This window comes from Diceros bicornis, chromosome 8 (assembly GCF_020826845.1).
Source record: "Diceros bicornis minor isolate mBicDic1 chromosome 8, mDicBic1.mat.cur, whole genome shotgun sequence".
In the NCBI taxonomy this organism is placed as follows: Eukaryota; Metazoa; Chordata; class Mammalia; order Perissodactyla; family Rhinocerotidae; genus Diceros; species Diceros bicornis.
The window spans coordinates 16572873-16593383 of NC_080747.1; the positions used below are offsets into that span (position 1 = coordinate 16572873).

The 20511-nt window shown below is 37.6% G+C and overlaps 1 protein-coding gene across 1 annotated transcript in view; it reads right to left on the reverse strand.

The window, feature by feature from the left end:
- Nucleotides 1-96: 96 nt before the first annotated feature.
- Nucleotides 97-20511, reverse strand: part of KCNIP4 (potassium voltage-gated channel interacting protein 4) — a 207812-nt gene continuing 187397 nt past the window's right edge. Inside the window, exons 5-8 of the mRNA XM_058546815.1 lie at nt 6028-6135; nt 4012-4116; nt 3327-3389; nt 97-1593 (exon numbers count right to left, since the gene is read on the reverse strand). Of these exons, the coding sequence (XP_058402798.1) occupies nt 1546-1593; nt 3327-3389; nt 4012-4116; nt 6028-6135 (324 nt within the window). The 3' untranslated portion in view covers nt 97-1545. The remainder of the gene's footprint in view (nt 1594-3326; nt 3390-4011; nt 4117-6027; nt 6136-20511) is intronic.

The window sequence follows — 20511 nt, forward strand, 5'->3', positions numbered from 1 at the left end:
GATATCTACAATCTAGAAAACGCCATAAGAAAAACGTAATATTTTTAATCTAGAAATTATAAAATTTGTTAGAATAAAGACCTATAACATAGACAGTAGAGTTATAAACATTTTATTTGCTTTTATTTTTTCTTTTTGAAATACAAAATGTGCACATTGAGTTTACACAAACACGCGATGGCATATTTCAGTGTACATGTATTGTACTACTCTTAATTTCTACACTGGTGATAGCAGGGCAGCTTTCAACATCCTATCTCTACACCAGAATAGATACCTGATTTATTGTTGCAAAGACAGTTACAAATTTCCTCCTACTGTAGCCTTTTGGTCTTTGTGATATTTCTGCAAAACAGGGGAGGTGTGAGTATCTTTAGTAATGTTGTGGCAACTTTACAATTTTGGCTTAAGATCATTAAGAAGAATCTGAATTATTGGAGTTTTATGATGAACTAAATCATAATACAATCCAGATGAATTGCTTAGCACTTATATTCATTATCTGCTGAATTTTAGTGTTGTAGTTCTTGATATAATGGAATCACTGTTGCTTTCAAAGTGAGTTCTGCTTGCTCTTTGTCCCCAGTAGGCATTGGGGTAGTCAAGGTTTCTTTGTCCCTGAATGGCATGTAATACAAAGGTGCTGTGAGGGAGTCAAGGGAAAGGGGATGGAATTGGCCTTTAATGCTGTTAAGAATTACTTGTTCTACAGCATTACCGTGTACTGGAGGGCAGATACCCTGACCCTTTGCATATGCCTGTAAACAGCCTCACTTTGTTTCACGCTGTCTTGGGCTTCCACTTAATGACACAATAGAAAACAGTCAACCTGTAGGATTGAACAAATCCAAAATTATATACATCATGGAGGCCTTGGCTGTGATATGTAGTATGGAAAATTAAATGCTTATTAAATAAGCTTTATTAGGCATATGCTGATATCTGGTGATAAAGTAATTTGTTTCATGTTATAAAAAATGCCAGATAAATGAATGTCTTTAACAGAAGGCAGCAAATCCATAGAAACTGGGGCTATGTGTTTGTTTTTCTTAATTGTAGTAATCTTGTTTTGTTTACTTAAAGTATATAAATGGAATTACAGCATACAAACATGAAAATTAACTTCTGGAAATTAAATGCTGATGCCAATATTTTAGAAAACCATTTAAAATCCTGGGGCTGAATACATACAAATGAGTAGCAAAAAACACTGGTATTTTAAAATCACTGATAATGTGAAAGCCTCAATAGTCCCATGGCTAAAGAATCAATAAAACTAGATGCCAGATTCTATTACTTTTGAATATTCACAGGGTATGAAATGATTTAGCACATCCCATAAACTCAGTGGCATTATGAAAAGGATGCAAATTTATAACTGGAAAACTCAAATCTTTTGGGGATTGCTTTATATTAAAACAAAGCTTGTTTGCATAATATGCCTCAGTGTAAAGCTGAGCAATCTATGCTAAAAGTGGTAGCTCCAACTTTAAGTGTGGTAGAATAGTTCACATTTGTCGTTTGATTGAGGATGTATTCCACAAGTTAAATCACATTTTCAAAGAGCTGCATGGAGCGCATTATGTTTTCATCCTATAAAAGAGAAACGGGATTAAATTCAACAGATCTGCAAGGGGAAGTACACTATTTTGCCTCTAAGTACTGCCTCCCTCCACCAACCGCCTATGCCAAAAGCTCAAATACTAAGTGTTTGCAAATGTAAATACCATTCTATCCATTTTCCACATAGGTAACTGTGGAGAGCCCATTTAATGTTTTATTGATTCTACCAGGCTTTAAACACTTCATTTAAATCTTACTTGGTGTTAATAGAGGGTATTTCTCAAATCAGAATGCCAGAATGGAAACTACAGAGGGTAAGACAAAGTGAGCAAATGGAAATTTTGGCATTCCGGGTAATCACAAGCCAAATCACAGAGACTTGGACATGTAGAAGGAAACAGAGCTTGTGTGTGAACTAAGAGCCAACTTCAGGAGGACTGGAGGCTGGGGCGTGGGAGACATGTTTGCAATAATTACGCCTCTCTGGGTCTGTTAGGGCTAAATCTCTGTGGCCTTTTGAAACCTTTAAAAACGAATGGACTCAATGCCGAGAAAGAATTGTTTTGGAGAAACCATTGCTCAGTGGCTGTGTTCAGTTTAGCATATTCCATAGAAACTTAAGGGGACAGACTTTGGGCATTATCGGGGCACGTGGAGATTATATGTGAAGGGTACTCAGTGAGCTGTTGAGAGTAATGGCAAATGGTAGCTGAACTAATGATGACTCCAATGCTAGAAGCCAAGTAAGAGCATCACCATTAAGCAGGTTGATGTCACCAAGTTAATGCTCTCCAAGACCACAGCATTGAAATAGGAGCTGAGAAACAAGCAGGCATCAGGAAAGGGAAGGTCTATCAATTTGAAAATAAAGAGAAAAGCTAAAGCACCAGCAAACTTCTTGGTGTCCATAATTATTTTAAAAATTCTTAATTGTGGTTCTACCCACACATCAAGCCAACTAATTCCAAGCTAATACTCGTCTCCCACCAGAGGATGGCCAGCCACCTGGATTTCTCCTCTGAGAGAATTTTCTGCTCTTTATTTTGTGACTAAAGACCATTACTGCTTCAGCCAAAAAGCCACTTCCTGTCCACATACATTAAAACAGTGATGTATCTCTTAGAAATCGGATACAGTCATGCGTCACTTAAAGATAGGGATACAGTTCTGAGAAATGGGTCGTTAGGCGAGTTTGTCGTTGTGTAAACATGGTACAGTGTACTTACACAAACCTCGATGGTATAGCCTACTACACACTTAGGCTATACGGCACTAATCTTATGAGACCACCATCATCTATGCGGTCTGTCATTGACCAAAATATCGTTATGTGGCACATGACTGTACAAGCTTGTCCAGTGATGGATACTTGGCTGTACTGGAATTCTAAATCTACAGAGATATGATAGACAATATACATGTTATATGCTAATTCTGGGAAAAGAGCAATTCAAATCTCATGTGTTTCATCCTCAATGATGAATAATCTCTAAAGGATTTGGGGAGAAAAACATGCTACAGGTGCAACTTTTGTATCTCCAGGGTTTCCTACATAACGTGCCTCAGGGTAGGCCCTCTATAGATGTTGATTAATAGAATGTATGAATCTGTGGTTATTTCACAGTGGTAGGCTTACCTTGGCTGTATAGAAGTGGAAACCATATGACCTCTGTATTTTGCTCAATTCATGGTGGTGAGCTGACAATACTCAATCTAGCTGCTAAGAAGGCAAAAGGGATAGTTCCTTTACTACCATTACTTACTTTTTGGCAACTTTCGATGAACTCATCTATGGTAACGACTCCATCTTTGTTTTTGTCCATTTTCTGTTCAGGAAGAAAAAAACAAAAAAACTTTATTCAGACTTACCCCTTGACACTCTCACACCTGAACCAAAAGAGCTGAAGCTGCTTGTTTTGTGGGGAGGAACTGCTTCAGAGCACAAACTAGTAGTTTCTTAGTGGTGAGAATCATATGGCCGACTGCTTTTAGGTGGTTCCCTTTGCAGCAGAATGGTGAAGATCTAGAGTCACTCTGCCCTAGCTAAAATCCTCCCCTCTAGCTATGGCAGAGCCTTGCCATAAGTTTCAGCCAATTTGCCGAAGCTTTCAGAGCCTTAGTTTTCTCATCTGTAAAATGGAGCTAGTGAGGATTTATAACCTCATAGGGTGTTGTGAGAATTGAATGAAAACAGAACAAAACACGTGAAACGTGGCAATTGGTTAGTGTTCTATCTAGGATATGTGAATGTTCAGTAAGTACAGTTATTAGTATTATAATAAATTCAAAACCAAAATTACTAAATTAATATGATGGTATATATTCTATTGTTTTGTCCCTTTCGGTAAAAATTCTTTTCCTTTGCCTTCTTTTGATTTATCATGATGCTTTGTAAATATCAGGACATTTTTAGTTTCACTCCCTTTCTGACTTCTGTTGCATTCCTACCTGGAAAAATGTTTCGACGTGTTGTCTGGGAGCATCTTCTTTGAGGACAGGATATGTGCATTTACCCATCATATCATATATTGCTTTCATTATATCAAGCATTTCCTGAAAAGAAAAAGGCACGCACATGAGGCTGCATGCAATGTATGAAGAAACCACTTTGAAAAGCTTTGACATTCCTACTCAATTTCAAATTTTTTATCTTTCTTTGATTCTTCATTAAATGTCTTTTGGTTGTCCCAGAAGGAAAGCCAACAGCTTTATGCCTTAACAGCAACACAATCAGAATGTAAGTATCAATTCTGATCTTGGTTTCAAAGTGAAGTAAATTCCTGCATGTCTAACATGATCAGGAAAGAAATGTTCTGGTTTAATGTTCGGACTTCCATATACTTCATATAAACAATCATTTTATTATTATATATCTCATATGTTGATCATCAATTTTTATTTATTGAGAATAAAATAAACTCCACATCATGAGAATTATACTGAAACCAACTGGTATGTCTCAAAGCTTATTAGGATTTTCATTGTTTTTTCCTACTATGGCTTTAACTAAAGAAGTCACACATAGATTAGTAAAAATATTATGACCCTGGGAAATGTTTTGAAATTTTGTTAAAATCTAGTTTTTGACTTGCCAATTTTAATCTTAGTAAAAATAATATCTAATTAGTTAAACATTTAGATTTATTGTTTACATTTGTTTCTTTCATATTGAAGTTTTCACATAAAAGTCTCTGGATTAAGTTGATATTATGATGTAATAGACATTTACTTTTGAGAGTATTCAATTCTGTTACAAATGATAAAGTAGTTTGTAGTTTGTAAATCATAGGTGAAATCTTTTAAGATGTTTTAAGTATATATAAGTAGCAAAAAGTTTGTTCGACAGGCAGACTTCATGAGACGTGTTAGGTATAAAGAGTAAGAACAGCATGTTTGTGTTAATCATAGAAAGAGATAGAAAGGGATTGAAGAAATAAGAGATATCTAATATTGTGGGGGCACCTGAGTACTAAATGTTTATTGTAAACCAAATATACAAAAGGCACTAACTATCCAGGATATGTTCAATATACGTGAACACTTAATATTCATGAGGTCTTAATTCAGCCACCTATTGGTGAAAAACATTCTAGCCCCACATCTTCTCCTCAAGAAACACAAATAAAACCCATGGCCATTGATCAGGCTAAATGTCCTATCTGAGATCAGGTGCACCTGTCTCTATGTCTCCAATAAAGCAAGTTCATGTCATTGGCCCAAGGTACCTTTTGTTTGAGGGGCCCCTTGCTCTAAACTCAACTCTCGGGAAAGCTCTAAACTCAACTCTGGAGGCAGAGAGAAAGACAGGACATATAGACATTGAGCCACACCCAGAATTCAGATAATATGGTCCTTCAACCCCACTTGCACCACATCCTAAATTTATTAACTTACTCCATCCCTTTTCCCTTGCTTCCTCCTATGTTTTAAATTGGTTTAATAAACCACTTGATATGAGCTTCCTAATTTGGTCTGTGAGCCTTCTTGCTTAGATAGCCTGCCTGGAAGCATATTTGGGCGCCCCACTATTGCACCAGGTCATTTCCCACACAATGCAGGTCATCGTACAATCCATATGAATTTAAAATTGTGTGTCTTTCCATATGGACCACATTACATGGGGGAAAAAAAGGTTACAGCCGAAATATTCTAACATGGTTTGGATACGTTTTCTTCCTATCTGAGTCCAACCACAGTCTTGATTCCATTTACAGTATTTATTAAAATACCATTAGGAAACAAGGGTATAATCCTTATGCATTTTATATTCTCTTTGCAGATTCACCATAAACTATTCCTATCCATTCTAAATTTTGTATTATAATATTTCTCCACCACCGCATAAAATATTTTAGACATCCTGAAGAAGTGATTTTCTAATTAATAGTTACAAGTGCTTAACATTTTGAAGTTAAAAAATGAAAATGGTCCAAAGGATAGCTGTATTGGTAAGGTATTTCTTACTTCTTTAGTGATGTAGCCATCTTTATTTATGTCATACAAATTAAATGCCCAGTTGAGTTTTTCTTGTACTGTCCCCCGAAGCAAAATGGAAAGACCCTTGATGAAATCCTAAAACGAAATAAAAATACAATTTGATGTGACATTTCTGAAAAAGTAAAATAAACTCTGATAAAATCTTCTCTCAAAAAAAGAGAAGCAAGGGTTGCAACCCTCTGATTTTGAACCATTTATTTAGCAAAAGGATCAATGTGTTCTTGGTCATCTGCTTCTCAGAGTTCTTTGTGGGCATAAACCACTTCTTATGTTTTAACATTCTCATCTTCTAATTGGAAACTGTGACTTAAATCAACTGTGGAACTAGAAATTGTATCAGAACAGACACCCAAACAGCAAGATGCACACGCTGTAAGTGGTATTTTCTTTCCACTACAAGTACACACAATTCTTTTACTGAAAAGGATCTAATAACACTGTTATCTTTTAAAATACAAGCACATACATAACCCATGAAAAAGATCTGCTAACAAGGAATGTGGGCTGTCCTTAAGATATGGGCCAATTGTAACCTTTACTTAGACATCAAGTTATAATGTGCATGTGGGCAGGGGTTAAGAGCACGGAGCTGGAAGCCAGACTTCCTGAATTCAAATGCCAGTTATGTCACTTGATAGCTTTATGTCCTCAGACAACTTAACATCCTTTTGCCTCAATTTTCATATCTGTAAAACGGAGATTATGTGTCTACTTCTTAAAGTTTTTATGACAATTAAAATACTTAAGCTGCTTATAACAGTGTCTGGCAAGGGCACTGGCTACGTGTTTGTCAAGTAAATGGAGCCCTTAGCCAATATCATGGTTAGACTGGTTTGATTATATTGCAGACAAACCAGATTAACTTGATCAAATTCATATATATTTGTTGTTCTGTAGAACAGAGTGAACATTACAATGTGGTGAATTCTGAGCTCACATAGAGTTGATAATTCCTTGTCAGATAGGAATGAAAGAGCAGAAGGAAAATCCAGAAGTGGCCGTCTGGCTGAACTTGCATTCTCTCTCGACATTTCTACATTTATCATTTTATAGCTGTTTTCCTCTCTCAATTTCTTAATTTTTTTTTTTTTTTTTTACTTTTTAACATAGGTAACATTCATATAGTTCAAAATTTAAAAATATGTGAGATGTTTGGTGAAAAATCTTCCTCACATTCCTGGACCTTAATCATTGTATTACTTTCCCCATAGACAACTGGCATTAGTAGCTTCTTGTATTTACTTCCAAAGAATTTTTGTGCATATACAAGTATAAGGCATATTTTTTTATATATATTTCTTCTCCCTGTATACAAATAATAGTCTAACAGGCTGTTCTGTACTTTTTTTTCGCTTAATAAATCCAAGAAATAATTCCAATCTTTTCACTGTTGCATAGTATGTATGAATGTATCATAGTTTAATTAACCAATCTCCCACTGATGAATATTTAAAGATTTCCAATCTTATTAAAAAAAAAGCTATAAAAAGTGACCTTATATATAAGTAATGTATAGTTGAACAAGTATATCTATAGGATAAATGCTTAGCAGTAGAATTGCTGGGTCAAAGGATTTGAACATTTGTAAATTTTAGACTTATTTCCAGACTGCCCTCCAAATTCCCCTCTCAAAATAGATGTATGAGAATATTATAGTTTGTCAAAAGACCATACAGTATCAAATTTTGATCTTTTCCAATTTTATAGATAACTACTCCTTTCTTAAATTGCTTATATTTGTATTCATTTGATTATGAATAAATTTGAGCATTTTCTCTAAATGTCTTGATTTATAGAACCTCTTCACATATTAGAGATTAGGGATATGTCTTCAAGTATTGTTTCCCAGTTTGTCATTTCTTTTGATTTTTCTTATGTTGATTTTTGTAAAGTAGGCATCTTTTTATTTTTATATTCTAGAATTTGTCAGTCTTTTACTTTACGTCTTTTGGTTTATGTCATATTGAAAAGGCCTTTCCCATTCTGAAGTTATAGAAAGATACTCCCATGTTTTTTTCTAGTACTTTTAAGGTTTACTTTTTCACATTTAAACCTTTATCCCATCTGGAATTTATCCAGTGTTTTTAGATAGTTATCTGGTTTTTGCAAAATTATTTATTACCCACTGATTCAAGATGCAAGATTTATCGTATCCTTAGTTCTTTTGTGTATTCGTTTAGATTTCTGGAATTTCTATTTTATTTCATTAGTATATCTGTTGATCTATCTACTTCTACTACATTGCTTCAATTATTAAAGCATTTTAGTAATTTTAATAGTTATTAGGACTATTGCCTCCTAATCATTCTTCTTTTTCAGCTATTTTCTCTCCTTATTTTTTGTTGTTTTAATATTCCACATGACCTTTTGAATCATCTTGTGTGTGTGTGTATATATACCTGTTGGATTGTTTATAGGGTTCGAGGTAAATTTACAGATCAACTTTGGCAGAACTGACAACTGCATGTTGATGAGTCTTCCTATTCAAGACTATAGGATACCTTTCCCTTGTCCAAGTCATTTTTGTCACTGAGTGTATTAGTTTCCTATTGCTGTGGTAACAAGTTACCGCAAACTTAGTGGATTCAAATAATACATGTTTAGTACCTTACAGTTTTGGAGTCAGAAGTCTGAAGTGGCTTGACGGGGCTGAAATCAAGATGCAGGCAAAGCTGCACTCCCCCAAGGGGATCTAGAGGGACAATTTGTTTCCTTGCTTTTTCCAACCTCTAGAGGCCACCTACATTACTTGGCTTGTGGCCCCTTCCTCTATCCTCAAAGCACATCACTCCAACCTCTGCTCCCATTGTCATATCTCTTCTTTCTTACTCTGATCTTCCTGCCTCCCCCTTATAAGGACCCTTGTGATTACAGTGGGCCCATCCAGATAATCCAGGCTGATCTCCCCATCTCAAGATCCTTAATCACATCTGCAAAGCTCCTTTTACCATGTAAGGTAACATATTCACAAGTTCCAGGACAGGATGTAGACAGTTTTTGGTGGTCCATTATTTACCATACCAAACTCTGGTATATTTTAGGCCTTTTTGTTTTTTCTGAATTTTTCTTTCACGTTTGTTAGTCATATTTATTTCTAGATATTTTAATCCTTCAGTTGCTGTTATAAATGAGGCATTTTCTTCTATTACATATTCTAAATTAGTTCTGTATGTGAAAGCTATTGATTTCTGTATAATAATTTTGTATGCTGGCAACTGAGTGTTCCTATTGTATATGATATTTTTTGCAATGGATACTCCTGGGTTTTTCAGGTATGCAATCATATTAGCTGCAAATGGAGTTAACTTTACCTCTTCTTTCTAATTTTTATATTTTTAATTACTTTATTTTTTCTAACTACTGAATAGTACCTCCATAACAACACTACATAATGACAATAATAATAGACATCCTTATTTTGTTACTGAATTTAATGAGACTATTTCTAGTTAAATTGTTAAATAAGTATACCATTCCCATTTTATTAAAAATATTTATCAAGAATGACCATTGACATTTTTTGCAGAAACGGAAAAGCTGATCTTCAAATTGATAGGGAATAGCAAGAGGCCGCAAATAGCCACTGTTGCAAAGCTAAAACAAAGTTGGAGGACTCACACTTTGCAATTTCAAAACTCACTGCAAAGCCAGAGAATAGTGTGGCACTGGCATCAGGACAGATATATTGATAAATGCAATAAAACTGAGACTCCAGAAAGAAACTCAAATATCTATGGCCATTGATTTCCAACAAAGGTGCCACGACCATGCAATGGGGAAAGAATAGTCTCTTCAACAAACAGTGCTGTGACAACCGGATAACCATATCTACTTTACTTACTATTTTTATTCAGGATAAAATGTAGCGTGAGAGAAAAAGAGGACTCAAGAGAAGGCCACAGAGAATGCCAATATTTAGTAGGCAGAGAGAAGAAGAAAAGCTGGCAAAGGATCTTGAAAATAAGTTGCGGGAGAAGTGAGAGAAGTCAGGAGAGAGCATTTCACTGGGAAGGGATTGTTCATCTTGATACAAGACGCTGATGAGGACTGTAAAGTGTTCACTGGGTCAGCAACATGGAGGCTACCAGTGACTAATGGGAGAGGTTTCAGTGGAGTAGAGGGAGAGAAGAGTGAAGGAAACTGTGCAGAAAACTCACCAATCTTGGCTGCATATGAAGATAGAGGGACAGGGCTATAGCAGAAGAGGAATATGGAATCTCAGGAGAGATTTTTGAAGATGAGCACATTGAATACTGAAGGGAGGAACCTAAAAAGAGGAAATTACACGAAGGTGGACCTCCCTCAAAATATTTTCCTCCCATCTTCTGGAAAATTGTTGTACTAAATATATATATCTGTAATATATAATATACCGTAATTAAGAGGTAAATGACACCCTTTGGAGTTGTGCAGTATTCAACTTGCAAACTAGAAGCTTTGGACTTTTAAGAAGGTATAAAATAGTCACTGTAGAGCATGGGAAGGTAAGCTTATCAGAGAAAGATTGCTGGACAATTGTGTAAGGCCAGATGAGGTTGATCTAAATCTTATCTGTTGCTTCAAATCGCTAGTAATAGTTATGTGCCCTTAGTTGAGAAGAGGGGCTGGATATAAAGTCTTTGAAGACATGCTTAGAGCATTCGTTCTCAAAATTTACCTTGCCACAGAATCACCTGGGGGGCTTGCTAAAACAGATTGCTGGACTCCACCCCCAGAGTTCCCGATTCATTAGGTCTGGGGTAGGGCCCAAGAACTTACATTTCTAATAAGTTCCAAGACGATGCTGATACTGCTGGTCCAAGGATCACACTTTGAGAACCACTGGCTTACAGGAATCATCACTGACATTGGCCCCATCACCAAACAAAACAAACCAGAGCAACAATGAAAGATTTAAAGACAGCACTTTTAAGTCACTTGTGGACTTCCTTTGCCTCCCGAGTAGGCCCTTAATTTCCATTTGGTGCTTCATCTAGTTCTGCGGAAGCACACTCCATCTCTGGCTCTAGTGAGGGAGCTGTGACCCGCGCAAAGTCGGGAAGCACACTTTATCCTTTGGTCAAGGCAATTCATTCCGTAGTTGGCATGCGGATCCCAGCACGTGGCCTGCTGAACCCATGTCCCGTCTGAGAGTGATCCTCAGTACTCCTGCTAGGATTGCTGCGACGGAGATGCTCTGTCTTCCCTGCTCGACAACAACAATCAAGCCTGGAGCCCGGGAGCTGCTGCGTCTTCTTGCGAGCACGAGGGAGCCCACTCTTAGGTTGTAGCTACCCCTGTATCTGGACTTTTTGCTCCTGTGAGCCAATTAAGTTATCATCTCATTTTGTTAGTGTATGATTTGGTATTGTTTGTGAAGAAAGTATCCTGATTGGCAAGCTGACACAATTCACATCTTCCTCTTAAATACTATGTATCCTGAAACTACTTACATTAAAAGATAGCTATGGATGTTTAGCACCCCTCTTTCTTCTAATATACCATCTTGCAGGATGATATCAATAAACAGTTATTTCAAAACAAGAATGAGTCCTTATTTTGTGCAAAAGGAAAAGGAGAAACTCAATGTGGCTTACACAGTTTTTACTCCATAATTTTCTGAATGGTAATTGAAATCCATCAAGCAGGAAGTTGCAAGGCTTAAAAAAAACAACTCTCAAGAGTACTTGGCAGTTGCCTTACTTTTATCTGTCAAAGAAGGTTGCATCTGTTCCCTAATGTATAAAACGACAAGGGGGGATCGACACTGAATTCTGGATTAAGGTGTTTGAAAGATACAATTTCAGGTACTACCTAAAGTCTGCATTTGTTTGGAACCTAATAAAAGGTATCAACATGTCTAAAAAATAACAAGATGTATATTTCCCAAGATTTGTAGTCTGATTTTATCACGTAGAAGACATAATATACTTATCTTGGTTGATACACAAACTGTCTATTTAGGTAATTTAGTGTCTTAGAAGGTGATTATAACCATATTAAATTAAGTTAGAGGAAAGTTCTTTGGTTTGAGCTCACTGGAGGCCGTTAAAAATTAATGATTTTTTAAACAAAATTCATATATAAATATATAATAAATGTATACGTAAATATAATGCTTGATTTACGTAAAAAAACAGAAAACTGTACTGAAGAAAATTGCAATCACACATAATCCTATTACCTATTCACATTGGACATTTCCATTATATCTTTTTATTATGCATACCTGAGCATATATTTATAATAAGGTCATATGGTTTATATATAAATCTGTATATTTCACTTAAAATTATCAGTGTTTTCCTACATCACTGAAAATTCATTGTGGCATCATTTAAATAACTACATGTTAGGTTGAACCATATGAAATCGCCAATATTTTTGATCATATTTGCCAAGAATAGTAATTTCATATGGTTTAACAATACTATCACAGTGGCTTTTGAACATTTTGGACCCAAAACCACAATAAGAATACATTTTAAATGGAAACCTAGTACACACACACACACACACACACAATTATACACCAGAAACTAAAGTTATTACTCTCATATTTCTTTCCATTTCTCTTCTTTTGGTCATTAATCTCTAAATTAATTTTACCACCTACTAATGGTTGCAATCTGGAGTTTGGAACACTGTTTTGCATATGGATATACTATAATTTATTTAACCATTATTTCCTATTGTTGGGTATGTAAATTAATTTAAATTTTTCTTTATTATACATGATGCTGTGGTAAACAGTTTTCTGTATTTCCCATCATTTTGACTTATTTCCTTAGGAAAGAAGTGGAATTCCTCTGTTAAAGGGCCCTGGGAACACTGAAATTTAATCGTAGTAATGACTATAGTTTATTGATATGTGCATGGGGCCCTATGTAGGCAATTTTCATGCGTTATTTCATGTCAGCCTCACGCAAGCATAGGGAATAGGATTGTTGTCTTTGTATTACAGAGGCTCAGAGAAAATATGTCACTGAGTCGAGTCATACAGGCAGTGAGCAGTGGAGCTGGAAATTGAACCCAGGCCTCTGACTCAAAGCCCAGGCTCTGATTTTGACCGGAACTGAAGCAATGGGCTGTGGTTATACAGAACAGTGTGACATAGACATATGTCACATCTCTCTTTTTGGTACCATAGGACACAATTTGAGGTGATATGAAGCAGTGACTCATGGTGATTGTAATTCAATTACTTACTAATAACATTTGTAGAACATTTGGAGGTACCAGGAATTCATAATTCTTATCATAAAATTACTGCATTAATGAATTGTAAAATGGCCTTAGCTTCTAAAAAGAGAAACTGAATGAGTATGTGAATATACATGTGACTTGAACTCTATAAGAAGATAAGATCAACTAAAGAAGAATCCCAACAGTTACATGTCCAGGAACACTAAAACAGACTGAGAGAAAGAGAAAGATCAATTCGCTGAGACTGACCAGATGTTAACCAGGATCACTAACATTAATTGAGCATTTTCTATGTGCCAGGCAATTTTCTAAATTCTTTAGATCCATCTTTAATCTTACAACAGCCTTGTGAGCTATCTATCACTATTATCTCCATTTTACATTGAGGAAATTGAAGCACAGAGAGATTGAGAACCTTGCCCCGGAATCACAGCTAGAAGCGGTAGAGTCTGGATTTGAACCCTGTGTCTGATTCACAAGCATGTATGTGCTCTTTTAGATGAGAAGAGATTTCTGGAGCTTCTATGGAGGTTGGAGTGTTAAAAGAGGAGACTGGGGCAGGAAAGATATAAGATGAGCCTGGAGCATCTAGTAGTGCCAGAAAATAAGGAAGTGATCAAAGAAACAAACAACAACAAAAAAAAAAAAAAGAAAAAAGAAAAAAACAACCGCAATGATGGGGGTATGTCGAAGGGACGCAGAAACCAACTGAGAGAGCTTCCGGTGGCCAAGCTCGAAAAACTTGAGCAACAAAATAAATAAGGTCATACTGGATAATAACACAAAGTATAAAATAAATATCCATTAGTCCATAGTGATATAAATAACTGATTGAATAAATTCATAAATGGAGGAGAAGAGAAAAATTTCCCATGCAGAATAATTCCAAATCAATTATGTAGATACTCCACCCTCAAGGAGGTAGAGCTTAACTCTCAATCCTTAAGTGTGGTCTGTGCTTCCAAATAACTTCCTTCCAAAGGGTACAGTTTGGAAAGAGGGGGAAAAAAAAGTAACCTTACAGTTGAGAAATGACCAACACTACTTCATCCAGGGGACCAAGGTTGATGTCATGAGTACAAATCATGTTGATGGTATGTACTCTTAGCATTATGTGATAGAAAATGGCACTTTACCTCTGTGGTCTTCCTCCCCAAAACACATATCCCCAGTCCAATCATAAGAAAAAACATCAGACAAATCCCAACTGAGGGACTTGCTCTAAAACACCTGACCAGTACTCCTCAATACTGTCAAGGTCATCAAAAACAAGGAGAATTTGAAAAACTATCACAGCCAAGAGGAACCTAAGGAGATGTGGTGAATAAATGTAATGTAGTTTCTTATACAGGATCGTGGAACAGAAAAAGGACATTATGGCAAAATCTAAGGAAATCTGAATAAAGCATGGACTTTGTTAGTGTATAGTACATATACACTAATAGTGTATCCGTATTAGTTCATTAATTAAAACAAGTTAACTGTATTAATATATGATGACGGTAATAGAGGAAACTGGGTGTCAGGTATATGGGGACTCTCGTACTATCTTTGCAATTTTTCTGTAAATGTAAAAAGTTTATTTAAAAAATGAATTAAAAAAAGAGGAACCTGACCTTCAGACTGGAGGAGCAGATAGAGATATGTATTGTATGCTTTTCTCTTGTCTATCTTGTAATAATCTGCACTACCCTAAGTTTCATTAAACATTACAGCATGTGCTATGGGGGACTGAAAGGACATGCCCTTGGGGACCCCAGGAAGGGCAGCTGTGGCTGGAGGAGCTGGATACCCCACAGCAAGACCACAGGGAAAGAGCAGGCCAGAATGACAGGGTGACTAGCAAAAACTGGAACATATGCAGCATGAGCACATTCCTCGGGAATCAACAGAGAGGTATGGATGGGGCTCAGGTCAGAGAACCCTCATGGTGAGGACAGTGGGATTCTACAGAAATTAGTCATGAAAATGGGAGAATGGAAGCTCCACAAGGAGAAAAATAGTCTTTTGTTCACTGTCATGTCCCCAGCACCTTGAAGAGTGTTTGGTATGGAGTAGTGCTCAATAAATAGTTGTTAAATGAATGAAATGAGAAGACATCTAAGCTACCTTATACTTTACTTCAATAAGAGCAAAGCTCCCTGGAATGGTCACTAGACAAGAAGAACAGAATTACGTGTACAGGATGTATAGGGGTGTGTGTGGGTGTGTGTGTGTGCGTGCGTGTGCATGCTGAGGGATATAAGAAGGATAAAACTTAGTGATTAATAAATCTGATAAAATAGGAATTCTATACCTTTTGGTAACATTGCCTAAATAATTCCCCCTGATGTCTGACATTTCAAAAGAAAACAGCTTTTTAATTTGACAAAATGACTCATCCCACAAAGAATGTTTTCCCATAACCATAATGGATATTTGTGGAGAAAAACATTTTTTCTCATCACTGAGAATGACAAAGAAATTACTTTTTAGGTTTATAATGTCTCCAGGGGGTGCCACTCACATTCATTCTGTATGAATTGGATTGTCAGTGAATGGTGTTTTCTTTTTTTTTTTTTTTTTTTTTTTTTTTTTTTTTTTTGGTGAGGAGATCAGCCCTGAGCTAACATCCGCCAATCCTCCTCTTTTTTTGCTGAGGAAGACGGCCCTGGGCTAACATCTGTGCCCATCTTCCTCCACTTTATATGGGACGCCGCCACAGCATGGCTTACCAAGCAGTGCGTCGGTGCGCGCCCGGGATCCGAACCAGCGAACCCCGGGCCGCCGCAGCGGAGCGCGCGCACTTAACCGCTTGCGCCACCGGGCCGGCCCCCTAAATGGTGTTTTCTTGAAGCTCTGAACTATGGTAGCTCTGATGTCAAGTCATCCGTTTCCTGTAGTAAGCAGGTAGAGCTATTCCAGAATTGTTGCAAAGGAAAACTACATTTAAAGTCCGCCTCAATAATTCAAGTAAACTGACCATTTGGGACACGCTCAGAGGCGGGCATTGCCCGATGGTGGCAGTGTTGGAGAGAAGACAACTGTTCAAATGGTGGCAAAGGTTCAGGGTTGGTTGTGCAGCCAGCAATTGTGTCAATAATCAGTGATTTTTGTGAAAGAGATGGATTCCTGAGTGGCAATCGTTAAAGTTGATGATGATACTGAGTAATCAAATCATAGAATGTCATCTTAGACGTCATCTAGCAAACACTGTGGCTCAGTCTCCCCCTCAGTAGGAGACAATCTGTTGTGATAGCTGAGAATGGGAGTTGAAAAACTATGGCCCTGGGGTAAAATATGACCTACCACCCATTTTTGTAAATGAAGTTTTGTTGGAACACAGCTACGCTCATTTATTTAGAATTTTCTATGGTTGCTTTGTGCTACAACAGCAGAATGGAGCAGATACAGCAGAGACTCTATGGCCTGCGAAGTAAAAAATATTTCTAATTTGGGCCTTTATGGAAAATTTTCCTGTAAAAACTGCACTGGTTAAAACCATAGGTTTAAGAGACTTGGGTAGAGCTGGAGTTCAATCCTGGTTCTGCCATTTACTGAGTGACTCAGGACAAGGCACTTAACCTCTCTAGGTTTTGGGCTCCTCATCTCTAACATGTGGCTAATAACACAAGTCCTTCATTTTTCATGTGCAATTCACCACCTCCTTCCAAAATGTTTTTGGTAAACTGAAAAAGAAGAACATTTATTGTGAAGACAGAGGGAGGTGGTAAATTTTGGTGCCAAAATCTATTTGTGCCAAAACCTGAAGTGAGCTGACATGAAACTATGTCTAATATCTACCAATCTATCATCTATCTATCTGATCTATCATCTGTCTATCAATCATCTATCATTTATTTTATCTATCACATTAATCAGAGGATGTTAACATATATCAACACTTCCAAATCTTAGTGGCTTAGCATAAATATAAGCCCATTTGTCACTCACATGCAATGAAACATGAACAGGGAGGGGCTGTGTTCCGTGCGGTCGTTCAGAGATCCAGGCTCCTTCCATTTGTTGCAAGGCCGCCTGAAATATGCGACCTCCACAGATGGGAAGAAAAGGAAGGAGCTGTGGTCACTCTAGTCCACATCCCATTGGTAAAAACTCAGTCATAGCTCCACTTGCTGCAGGAGAGGCTGGGAACATGGTCTCGTCATGTGATCACGAGGTGGATCACACGGACATTGGTGATCAGTCAGTAGCAGTCTCTGCCATGGTTGTCGTTTATCATATTTTTGCTGCACAAATATTACACATTTAATTATAGCATGCTGCAGACCCCGCTGGAGACATTACATAGCATAGGGTATGTACACAGCATTACTCTTCTAAAATCTGCAAGACTGAACAACAAAACTCAGCTGGCTCAGAGAATTTCAGATGAGGGACTGGGGATCTATATATACCTCACAGGCAGGATAGCACAGTTGCTAAGAGATGCATTCTGGGGCCAGAGTGCCTGAGTTTGAATCCTGGCTCTCCTGCTTTCTAGCTGTGTGACCTTGGGAAGGTTGCTTAACTTCTCTGTGATTCCCTTTTCTCATTTACTAAAAAGGAGATCACAATAGTACCTATGAAGATTAAATAAATTAGTATACGTAATTCACTCAGCACAACGTCTGACTCATAATGAGTGCTAAACAAGGGTCAGTTAGTATTATTTTTTGTAGCTATTATTATTGTTAACATTATTTTTAAACACTTAGTACAGTGACTGACACACAATAAGTGCTTATTATATAATTAGACACAGAACTATCTTTCATAACATCACGGACAGAGTAATCATCCAGCCTTTGCTTGAATATGTTCAATGACATGAGACTACTGTTTAATAAGATGACCAAGACCATTATTAATTGACTTTGTTAGAAACATCTCCCATGAAATAACTGCTATGGTTGACATCTTGTAAATATCAAGTATGTTGGTACCAGGCACTAAGCCAAGGCCTTTACTGCCATTATTACTTTTTCATTCTTTCATTACCCTGTGAAGTAGCTTTGCTTGCTGGTGTTTTAGAGATATGGACACTAAGGCCCAGAGGGTTTAACTCAGCCCAGGGTTCCACAGCCACTTGACAGCAAAGTGGGGAGGAGATCCAGTCATATCTGGATCCAGGGCCCTTCCTGTCTTATTCACTTTGCTCTTCTGGTTTAAGCAAATTTAGTGGAAAACTTCCATTTCCCTTTATTGTAAAATCAGAATAGTCTCTGCTATACCTCCCAGGATGCTATTGCTACTCAAAATATGTTCATTGCCTAATTACTTCTGTTTTCCAGAGACTTTCTCAGTAGCTAATCAATTTAGAAAAATAACTACAATAGCCTAGGTTTCAATTTGATTTTGATTTAACATTTATTAACTTAGCCATTAGTTTGCCTTTAAAGGAAAGACATTTTACCAACATGCTTCTAATATACAGCCATTACAACTAATTTCCCAAATTATAATCAGCATTCATCACAATTACCAGCATTTTACATAAATATTATAATAGGAATGTTATGCATGCTCCTCTGTCATTAACGTTGGATTAAATTTACATATGAAATTAGATACAATGTGTTATAGGTAATTGATGGTACATTTCTGCTATATAAGTAATTTCAAATAATGAAATCACTAGTAGTTTTTGCATTACTCAATTTCCGCAAACTAGCTATAAAAGTTTTTATTAGGTGAACTGGAACCTTGACTCCTATATTATAGCTGAACTAAGGCTGTGCTGGAATTACTCTTGTTGGTAAAGTGCAGCAAACACCAACGTGATATTATCAGGGGGTGATCATAAGCTGCCATGAGCAGAAGAAACGTCATGGGGGTCTGGTACTATGACACTCTCACAGGTCCCCCGTTGCCCCACTAGCTCTGGGGTACATCCGTGACACCGGGATACACCCAACTGCTCTGGCCTTGATTGCTGCAGGCTTCTTAGTCCACACCTTCTGCTCAGCCACTACCAGCTTCTACTCTTGTCTTCTCAGTGATATTTCTTGGTTAAGATCTGTGAGACCTGATGAGGTTCCTGGCCGAGAATCTTCATTTTAGTAGCGCTCAGTCTGCATTGGTACCTCGTGTGTTTGAGGAGACACTGGGGCCATGACTGAATGACATCTCAGAAGGCTGCCCCTTTCTTTTCTCAGCCTGACTCCATCAAGCCCTTGCTGCCAGGTAGCTGGCCATGCATAAATGAACTTTCCCTCTCCTAAATATGAGAGGCTTTGTTGAAATATAATTCTACCAATTTAATTTTAATATCTCTTGAACTCCTCTCCTCCTTCTAATTTTCAATGCCTCAATTGAAATGCTTCAATTTCAATGCCACAGTGCAGGCTTTCATCAGCTCCTGTCTGGACTCCTGGAATGAAGAGCTGCTAACTGCACTTCTTGTTTCTAGGAACATAGCTCTGATAACTTCTCTGCTGAAAATTCCTCTAAGACTTCTCACTTCCTACAAGATAGTCTGACCTCCTCAGCCTACTGCCTCAGACTTGTCAGGATCTGGCCTCTGCCTCCTTCCCCAGCCTTCCCTGTTGGCAATCCCCTTTTGTATCTTCTGAGTGATTTACAAAAGCATTCTCTTTATTCCCATGCCCAACTTACTCTGCTCTGCCTCACTCCCCACTGCTTCCCATCCTGAGCCCTTATTCTCTTGACCAGCTCCTGCTCGTCCTTCAGACCTAGTTTATCAAGTCCATGGGCAGGCTTCCCTAATACAACCCCACCAGAACCTTTCCTTGTTGATCCCATTCCATCATCCGTTTTCCTTTATCATGGCACTCACTGAAATTTCCACTCATGTGTAAGATGCACTGTCCCCTATTTCCAAAAAGCATATCCCCCAAATAACCTTGTTTCCATTATACATATTAACAATTCTGCACCCAATTCCCATGTGTGTGGGAGGGCTTTCCCCACACCACCAAGCAATCCCTGACACTACCTGGGTGTCCTACAATTTAATTCAATTCTAACACTACCAACCTGGAGATAGAGTCAGATCCCACAGGTTAAGGACTCAGTCCTACAACATTGCCCCAGTCCCCACTTCAGACGCTAAACGCAAGTCCAGGTTGTCACCTGTGCTTCTGACCGATGGTCTACAGATTGGAGGTTCCAACAAACCGCTCTTTGGGTTCGATTACTTTACTAAAGCGGCTCACAGAACTCAGAGAAATACTTTACTTACTAGGTTACTGGTTTATTATGAAAGGATATGACTTAGGAACAGCCAGATGGAAGAGATGCATAGGGCAACATGTGGGGAAAGGG